The sequence below is a fragment of the Nicotiana tabacum genome, chromosome 19, assembly GCF_000715075.1.
Source record: "Nicotiana tabacum cultivar K326 chromosome 19, ASM71507v2, whole genome shotgun sequence".
Classification (NCBI taxonomy): domain Eukaryota; kingdom Viridiplantae; phylum Streptophyta; class Magnoliopsida; order Solanales; family Solanaceae; genus Nicotiana; species Nicotiana tabacum.
In genome coordinates, this window is record NC_134098.1 from 81678182 (window position 1) to 81688242 (window position 10061).

A 10061-nucleotide genomic window follows, 5' to 3' on the forward strand; every position below is an offset into this window, starting at 1 on the left:
GATCATATGTTACATATATCTGGAGATCATTGGTAATCTTGTGCACGATTCAGTGCCCGTTAGTAATGTTATAGTCCGATCGTGGGGAGAGAAGCGAACTGAGAAAGGTCTTAAAAATCATATTGATCTCATTGAACTTCTTAGAATTGTAGACACAATAAATAATGATTATAATTAAGTAGAATAGTAGCCTGAAAAATAATGCATGCAACCTAGTTAATTACACCGATAGCATAAAAGTTCTTCTCATTGTCAACATATACAAGTTAAATCCAATTACATATGCTTCAGAAATAAAAGGTACTAAGACACACCTGCAAATACAACCACGACACATGCAAGTTGAGTTTGAGGCAGCAGAGATAGTAACTGCATACATGATACACCGGGTAAAGTAAAACAATGTGGAATAAAGCAGCTAACTCTTACAACTGCGGAGCTGCTCACCTTAGGAAAATACATTTGCAGTCATAAAAAATACTATAGAGAAAGCAGTTTCATAAATAACTGATCTACTGGTAGCTATACCAAACAGTTCCACAGCATGCAGTTGCTGCAGTGAGGCACCAGCTCAATCATTAACTATGAAATCAAAATCAATTGATAGATTTCATTAACCGAGGACAGGGGGTACAGTTCCACCAGTTTACAACCAATTAATGTAGGCCATGCAAACGGCATCCAAGTTAAAATTGCCAAATTGCACTGTCACATTGTGTTATTGCACTCAGAGAAACTTGCGATGCCGGATACTTACAGGTTAGCTGATGTACAAGGGACCAAACAGGAGGCAGGAGAAGAGAAATTGGATAAAAACTAGACATGAGTGGAGAAAAAAATAATAGAAAACAATGGGACAAAAATGGAAGATGTTAAACGTGATAGAGACCTCATAACTCAAGGGGATCGACTGTGGATCTCAGATTGCTTCATAAAGGTTGCTGCTCAGTAATGCGTGGTAGAGAAATGACGATATATAAACGAATACCATCATGCTTTTTGTAAAAAGAATGTGGACTTATGGTACCTCCAGGTGTAATTACTAGTTTACTACCAAATCTCAACCTTGGAGTACTTTGACAATCTCCCCCGCTCTTGCCTCAATACCTTTCAGATACTCAATCAGAACTCGCTGCTGGTATGAACCGCCTTCCTGAGAGAGAAAGAGAAGAGAGAGTAAACCATGTTGAACAATCCTTTGATGAATGCCACAGCAAAAATCAACTATTGCACCCCTACCGTACGTATCAAAGTCCTTTCCATTCTCTTCTTAATAACAGCATACAATTCCTCAGGTGAAATATCACCTTTTCCAACAGTCATACCATCTATCAAGAGCTTGTTCCATTCTTCCTCTGGTGCTGCATCAAAGGGTAAGATGCATTTCGTGAGAGATAAATAAACATTTTAGGCAATTGTAAAGTAAATTCATAAAAAGGTGAAGGTCATTTATTCATTGCTCTGCTGGTAAATGGATCGTAGAGAGCGAGTACAAGCTTGTCACACTCCATAAGGAGAGATAAGTCATGTATGTCCAGTGAGAGATAAGTCATGTATGTCCAGTTCCAATGTTAACTGAGAAACTCATTGCTCTAGAGAGTCTAATTACTCCATTGCCCCCCAAAAAGATGAATTTTACCCTTGTGGTATCTGAAACTACAGGTTACCTTCGTGTGAAGAGTAAGAGATGTAAATTACTGTAAAACAATGATCTTGATATGGTATATCAACACAAACCTATTACACCACCTGAACTCCATTACTGAAGACTCAAAAACCTCCACCTTAGAGTATGGTTACTGAGCAGATCATCTATTTCCATCCTCGAAATAATTTGCTTATTATGCCTCATATGTCTTTTTTTTTTCTCTTGCTTTGTATTTTTTTTTAGGCTTTATCAGTGTCTAAATACACCTTTGATAGCAAACTGAGAAGGGAATCCATGACAACTACTAAAACCTAAAACCAGAAAACTAACACTTTCTCCTTTAGCGCAGAAGCAATGCTAGAATAGCAAATCTTAAAATGACCAGGGATTGAGATTTATGCTGGAAAAGTTGTTCACTTAACCAATTTTACGTAACAAACAGGCAAGACAAGAAAGCATCATGAACATAAAAATATAACAGACTAACACCTTTCCTCTCCGATTTTAAAGCTACTATAACGACAATCAACTTTATCTAGTGTACCAAATTCATAGTGCACACCACTATTTCTTCCCTAATTCAACAATTCAATGGGAATAAAAAGTTCTGTAACTGCCGACTCAAACTGGAGCACGGACAAACAGTTCAAGTCTACTCCTGCAATAGATTTTACTAATAAATGAGATCAGAGACAGATTGGGTATTTCAGAAAATTTGCAAGGTCCGTAACGGTTGGTTCATCAAGAGGAATACAGGTAAATGGAGATGATATGAAGTTGAGTCTGCACTCCTTAGCGGGGCGGTTCCAATGGCGTAGGTGCCAGACTAGAGACTTGGGTAGTGATCAGCTGACTTTGGTGCTGAAATGGGAAGAGATTATCTTAGACAAAGACGGCTGTCACTCTGCAATTGATTGGTGAGATTGTGAATTGATGCAAGAGGGGAAGAAGAATATTCATTTTATTAACATTATAGAATTTAAGAGCCTCATGATATGAACTGCGGCATGCTGCATGCATTGCTGCAAGTGCAATACAAGCTCAGCCTCTTAAGACAGTAGACCCAATACCAGGATGAGCTTCAGAAACTGCAAGGTTGGTGGCCATTATCTGATGTGGGATAATCAGAATGACTCCACCCACAAGAGATAAAACAATTAGAACAACGAGGCAGAGAGCTAAAATATCTCAATATCTGTACGACTCTCTGCCTCGTCATATAAGTATGTCCTCTCTAGCATAAGTATGTTGAAGACATGATTAAGCAATTAAAAAGATGGATGTGCTGAAGACATGATTAAACAAATATAAGTGTGTCGTCTCTAGCAACTTAAACATATAGATGAGGTGGTCTCACAATTCAACTAATATGAATCCCTGATGCCTGTTTATAATAAGCTCATAACTGAGAGATACCTTTGATAATGCTCTCAAGAAACTGTTCAGCTTTTAACACTTCATTTCCTGCACCAAAAGCAAAGCAAGGATTAGAACAACAAATTCTTGTTTTCAGATTGAACATGCCAGCAAACGAACACAATGGCTTCAACTTCGCAATTACAAAAGATTTATTCCGATGGCCTAGAAAATAAATAAAACTAGTTCATCACTTAACAATTAAGTCAAATGGCATTAAGCAATAAACAGACCTTTTTTTGCATAACTCCGCTTTGATAGCACTCTGGAAGCATACAATTGCAGAACCTTTTGTAACATAGCTTCAAGTCCTGGCTTGTCCCCGTCTTTTTTAGCCTACACAGTGAAAAGTTCAGTACTATTACCCCTTCTCTGTGAAAGAAAGAGCACTATAATGATCATTCCTCGTATAAACAGAGTTTGCTTGTGACTTGAAAGCTTTGTTTGCCAACTCAAGCTTAAAATTATTTACTGTTAACAAAAGAACAAATTCATTTACTGTTAAACCGAATAGGGAGAACAAGTTCCAAAACTAAGAAGGGGGTGAATTTACTGTTAAGGAAGTTGTCAGGAAACACAACAAAATATGAGGAAGTGAGTCTGATGAATGAAGAAGTATTAGAAGAGGGAGGCCATGACGGAGTAGGGAAACCATTTCTATTTTCAAAACTACCCTTTATTTCAGTTAAACAAAAACCCCATAAAGGCAAGACCAGCAGGGAGGAGTACGTGTTAGGAACAATACATGCAGATAACTATTTAGAATCTTTCTAGTTCCTTGTAAAACCTAAAACCAAAATTGACATATGTTCCATCTATGCATTCTTTTTGTCCATTACTATTACAGTCATTTTGTTTAACGGCCATGTCTCACAAGCTGCCCCAACATATTGTTCTCTTTTTTGACAACTCTTTTGCATACATGAAAGATAAAAGAGTGAATTCTGGGTCCAAGTTAGAATCTTCAATTTCAGCTGGAAGGTTTCCCATGTCAAGTAATCTGACTCCCAGATGAGAGAAAGAAAAAATAAAATATGCATTAAACTAAATCACAATGCCAGAGTACAAAGATCCGGAGTAAACCTAAACCATAAAAGAGAACTAGGCTGTGAAATTAACTCAAAAAGACTCACTTGCCGCAACTGTGCATTGACTTCTGAGAGGAACCCTTCATCAAGTTGGCCTTCTTGCTCCCTTTGATTTATTTCCTGAATGTTAAAGTAAACTAAAACAGGTATAACACATAGTGATAATGCCCAAGAAAAATCATATAAAAAAGAAAACGAAATTCTATGTACAATAGATTACATGAACACTCAACAGAACTCTAGCATAGTTCTTTTTTTTTTTTTTGAATAAGTAAGAATTGTAGCATAGTTCCATTACTCAACCTCCTCCTTGCACCCCCTTACTTTTGACTTAAGAGAAGATGATGCTCACTTCAGGTCTTGACCCTGGCATGGCATTTCAAAAGAGTCAACTATGAAAACTAGTTCAAATAAGACAGGATGAAATGACATACTTTCTCCATAAGACTGAGAGCCTCAGGATCACTAACAGGCCAAGAAATTTCTTCTACTTCATCAAGCACAGGTTCTAAGATTGCTTTGAGCACGTCAGTAGATGAATCTATCTTTTCCTGCAGGGAGAAAGGAAATGCCATTAGAAACTGATCGTTGCTCATATGATTTACATAGCATAAAAGTATTATTGTTGTGGTCACTAGCACCAAGCGAACCTTCTGTGGCAGGGTAAATGAGGGTTGAGAATAGAAAGAGAAAAAAAAAAGGAGCGGCGTGCTTTATGTGTGGAGATGTGAGGAACATGGAAGAAGACAAATAACACATCATACACTCAAATCCTATCATATGGAAATACTCAAGAAATTTTCTTTTCTTAGCTTTGATATTTCATTATTTTTATTTGAAGACTTAACCAAATAGCCGCCCATCTAATTTCTTAAACTAAAAATAGCTGGAGGATGTATAATATATGTATAACTATGTATAATCAATGTATAATCTATGTACACAGGCTAGAAAAAGTAAATAGTGAATCTGGCCGGCTATTTGTGTAAAAATCCCTTTTTATTTGATCAAGTGGAAAATCCATGACTATTTCTCCTCATTGTTCATCTCCATCTCTCCAATAACATGTACAGCCCTAATCTGATGCTAAAGAGAAGTTACTTATGATCAGATAGGCACCAAAAATACATGCACTTGTTATGCGTAGTTCAAAAGGGAGATAGAACATATACTTTTGTCTTGTGAACAAGACGATCTACGATGTTCATTACCGACAACGCCAGCTCTTCGTAGTCTTTCTGCAAAAGAAAGTCGACAAAGCTTATTCTGGAAGTTGAAAGAAATTATGAGGCATAAACCACCTGAAAATAATAAGAAATGGAACCATGCTTTGTCATCGTCAGATTTGCAGGTGTCTGCTCTAGCTGCAAGTCTTATCCAAAAGCTCTCGTTGAAAGCGAGAACATTCTCCACAACTAGCTGTGGCAGCTGCAACCATAATACAAAGAATCATAAAGGAACATGTCATCAATCTAGATCAAAGCTGAGATAGAGAAATGGTCCCAACTTGATGACTAGTACAGCTATCTATTTCATAGCTCTTTAAGGGTATCATAGCATGTTCAGATTCACAACAATAGAGAGCTTATCAGGACAATCAAACCTATAATCCAACAAATTGCACTACACAGCAACAAACTAGGCCCACTGTGTTGAAAAGGAAAGAGAGGGCTTGACCAGAATTCCCCAACTAACAGACAGAAGCAAATTCATTGATACAGAAGAACTCGCAGCTACACTAGCAGCCTCATGATTGACAGCAACATTGCTACATGCTTTTGAAACTGACAAGACATTGCGTGCAATTGAATGCAGGTAGATGAGGATAAGTGCAAACTAGAAGCTGCTGCAGGCACACAGTAGAATATGCCTATTAGCTATCTTGCCAATTAATCAGCAGTGGACACTGAGAATGCTTTAGGTGAATGCAAATCAGAGGCATATCTAGATAAGAACTAGCACAAAGCAATTATTCTCGTCGTCATCGAGTAATTAGTGGTCTTACTGCTGTGATATTTTGCAGGTGTACATCTTTTGGTAGGATTACCTTTCTACTTGTGGTCTTATTAGTTATTACTCTAGTGTGAATCACTGGATCCAGAGCAAGCAGGAATGGACCATGGGGAGACCACGGTTTAAATCCCTATAGAGATAAAAGACATTAGGTGCATTCTTCCCATCTGTTTAAGGCTTTAAGCCTTGGTAGATAGAGTTACCTGCTACCTATACAGATGGGAGGTAGCACGTAACAGGTGGATTAGTCGAGTCGCATGCAAGTTGCCCAAACACCACGGTTATAAAAAGAAATCGAGAGCAGCTGAGATATGCTTCTGGGATAAAGCCTTGAAGAAAATGAGAGCAGATCAACTTACTTCCTTATCACTTGCCTCCCTCAATGTATCTATAAGCCTATCCACCTCCACAGTCTTTTTGAAAGATTCCTCAGCATCTTTACTGACTGCACATATGAATTTTCTCCTGCTTAATATACCCAAACAATTAACTTGAGCATCAGTATGTCACCTATAGAAAACGGAAAAAGTACTTGAACATCACTAAATTGTCTTAACAAGTAAAGATTTCCTTCAATCTTCATCCTAATGATCCAGAAATATAACCAGCACTGCCCAAAATGAAAATATCTAAGACATTTATTTTGACTAATATAATAGTACAGTGATAGTGGAAAATAATACTTATATGTAAATTGAAATGTTAGTTTAATAGAGAAATATCACATCAAAGCTTAAAATGTGACTATTTAAATCAGTTTGAGTTCATAAAAGTTGTACGAAAGGAAGACTAATGAAAGAGATTTTTGCCAACCTCTTGTTGAATATGAAAGAAATTTGATAATGCTTCTGAATGTGAATCCCTGCTTCCCCCATTCTCATTGTTCTATGCAAGTAACACTGCATTTATAAGAAAAAGCAATGAATAATGTTGCAATTTAAAAGGTAAAGATTGAGACTTGAAAATGCGAAGAAAGTACCAGATAGCGCTGTGAATTTGAAGGGAATAATCGAATTGCAACTGGTGTTATTGACAAAATAGTTGCCATTTTCAAGCTTTGATTTTTGGTAATGGTGTTTACGGTGTTTTAAGGAATGGCGGGAGAGAGGCTGAGAGGGAGACACATAGCCAACACGTTACGATTCTCATCTCGCGTTACCCGGGCCCACGCAACACTCTATTGGGCTGGGCTGCACAGTAATTCGTGTCACAGACTAAGTTAACCAGTAATGGGCTTTTTAATACATTAAGCCCATAAACTTGTATTGGATTTTAGTTCAAGTCTTCAAGCTATAGAAAGAAGAATTAACTCAAATAGCCATCCATCTAATTTCTTAAATTAAAGTTCCAAGTGGAAGAATTAACCCAAATAGCCGTCTACCCTATCGGTGAATGTATAATATATTCACAATTTATATACTACTTATATATAATCAATATATAATTTATGTTTATGATTAAAAAATATAGTTAATTAATATGGCTATTTGGGTAAAGATCCCATGGGCTTTCAGAATTTCTGAGCCCATATTACTTGGATGAGTTTGGCGATACAAGCAAGAATGAGATGGGGTAGAAAATAAAACATGAAATAGATTTATATAAATCTCAAGCTAGATTCTAAAATAGGATCACACTGAACATACTCCTAATTTCAAAGTTTGCGCAAAGATTTTAACAACTAATATCAAGGTCTAAGGCCATGTTTATTTTTGGAAGATTAAGATCTGAAATACTAGGTAATTAAGAGGTTTTCTCACAGCATCTGAATGTAATTATTTATTTTTATTAAAAATAAATAAATATATAATTTTAAGGCTTTGTATAAGATTTGAGTGATCCAAACTTATTAAAAACTAATAAGTGATTGTCAAAGAAAAACCAAATACACTTAATAAGCTAAGATTTGATAATTCACATTCAAATTTCTATAAGTGCAAACAAAAAACATCTTAATATTTTTAAGTGCTTCTTTCCAGTAGCACAATATTGTCCCTTCATGACAATGAGTGTTCTATTTTTCTCGACCTCCATATTTTCTTGATTTAAGAAAATATAAGGAAAAAAAGAGTAAAAGAAAGTAGAAAAGAGATTAGCAAAAACATATGGTTTCAACTTTCTAGTACAATGCATATGGCCCATAGGCATCACTTTTTGATCCTCAAATTCCAGTTCCATGTGAGAAAGCATTAGAAGTTGGAACTTTAAACCATTTAACGACATATACAATACATAATGGAGAACTATTCATTCTTGAATAACGTCATATCCACCATCATTAATTTTATTTAATAATAATCATATTTTATGATTCTTTTGTTCCTTATCTTCTCAGTTCTCATCCAATCAATGGGTTTCAACAAGTTGCAAGATCTACAATTCTTAAATATTCTAGTCTTCCTTCTAAGATGTTCTAAAGATCTCATCCATATCCCAATCCTGAAAAAGTGATGTTTGTCATTTTGTGATCCTTAATAAAAGCACAACCCTCCTTGAGAATATTGAACTTTTCTTTTCCCAACTTTCCCCCACCTATTTCATTAGGGCCGGAGGTAAAACTTCGATAACGAGTTCAGTCGAATTCAGTAACTTTTATTTCAATTATATATTTATTTTAAAAAATTCATTAAATAGGTATATATTTTTATTTTAGAACTCAATAATATAAAAATATTAGAATTCCGAATTCAGTAACTTCAAATCCTATCCCTGCTTCTATATGTTGGACTGCTATAAAGATTTATTAAGCCAAACTAGTAATGGGGGCTGACAATATGAACTCTAGAACAACAGGCAAGGTAGAAAAGCGTCGGTTTTCTTTCTCTTAAATTTTTGATATGTTTACTACCTTGGGTACATTTCAATTATTCAGCCAATCAAAGTTTAGATAGATAAGAAAAGTTATTTAGCTGTTTTTTCCTTATGCTGGGATTTTAGCCTTATTGGTTTATGATTTTCATTAATTTTATTAACAGCTAGATTACACCTTTAAGTGTGGAAAAACTAAAGTGAAGTTTAAGAATATAGTTAAGAACTGGTGGTCAACCAATCAGAGAATCGTGATTCATGAGCTTATAATTGATACCTTCCTTAATTATGCTACTGGCCTAAAAACATCTTTATCTAACAATTCACACTATATATATATATATATATATATATATATATATATATATATATATATATATTGTATACGGTCAAAATCGGGCTCGCCCCTTGTGTGATTAATCGAGACTAGAATATGATAGGTTAAAGTTCGACCTCGTATTATATCGAACCATGATGCAAAATTAGATCGTCGAGCTCGTGACCTAAAGACCGATCAAGATCGAGATCAAGCAAGATCGAGACCGAGCAAGATCGGGAAAAACTTACCGAGTCAAATAACGGACAACCGAAATATCCGCGATCGGTCGAGGATCACGACGGAAATCTCGGCACGTATCAAGGAGAGGCCGAGTAATTAGCAAATCATAAGATTTTTTACCCTGTATAGAATTGTACCAAGAGTAGGACACCCCTACTATATAAAGGGGGTCTAATCATTTGTAATAGACATCATATCAACGCAACATAAAGCAATATACTGACACTTTCTAGCTTTTATTATCTTGTTACTCTATTAGCATGTTCATACTTCAGTTGAAACATTTTTGGTTTGAATGTGGTCAAACTCGAGGGCCAAGCCAATTCGATACGCGTGGTTTGCATTTATTTTTCTATTGTCAATTTCAATATTAATTTGTCTTCTTAATTTATACCAAATTATATCACGTATCCTTAAAACCGCGTATAAATTCAATTGTTATCCGTTTTTAAGGGTAAATAGTTTGGCGCCCACCGTGGGGCTAAGGATAATAGTGATTATTTGGTGCAAACTTTCATAACACACACTA

The 10061-nt window shown here is 35.8% G+C and overlaps 1 protein-coding gene across 2 annotated transcripts; it reads right to left on the reverse strand.

Annotated features, from left to right (window-relative positions):
- Window positions 1-231: 231 nt before the first annotated feature.
- Window positions 232-7277, reverse strand: LOC107805060 (uncharacterized). 2 transcript variants are annotated; one of them, XM_016629039.2, is made up of 11 exons: window positions 7145-7277; window positions 6979-7064; window positions 6525-6630; window positions 5482-5580; window positions 5325-5390; window positions 4587-4703; window positions 4198-4272; window positions 3298-3400; window positions 3065-3112; window positions 1240-1361; window positions 232-1153 (listed from the first exon to the last, which is right to left on the reverse strand). In XM_016629039.2, the coding sequence occupies exons 1-11, from the start codon at window positions 7211-7213 to the stop codon at window positions 1061-1063; spliced, it is 984 nt and encodes a 327-aa protein (XP_016484525.1). In that variant the 5' UTR covers window positions 7214-7277; the 3' UTR covers window positions 232-1060. The 2 variants fall into 2 exon arrangements, with proteins under 2 accessions (XP_016484525.1, XP_016484524.1); XM_016629038.2 differs by having other exon boundaries at window positions 6525-6633.
- Between the last annotated feature and the right edge of the window lie 2784 nt (window positions 7278-10061).

Coding starts and splice junctions, on each gene's coding strand:
- LOC107805060 (XM_016629038.2), bottom strand. CDS start 7,213: ATGGCAACTATTTTGTCAATAACACCAGTTGCAATTCGATTATTCCCT. Junction 5,391..5,481: donor GCAAATCTGACGATGACAAA/GCATGGTTCCAT, acceptor TTTCTTTTGCAG/AAAGACTACGAAGAGCTGGC. Junction 3,401..4,197: donor TCAATGCACAGTTGCGGCAA/GTGAGTCTTTTT, acceptor TTCACTGTGTAG/GCTAAAAAAGACGGGGACAA.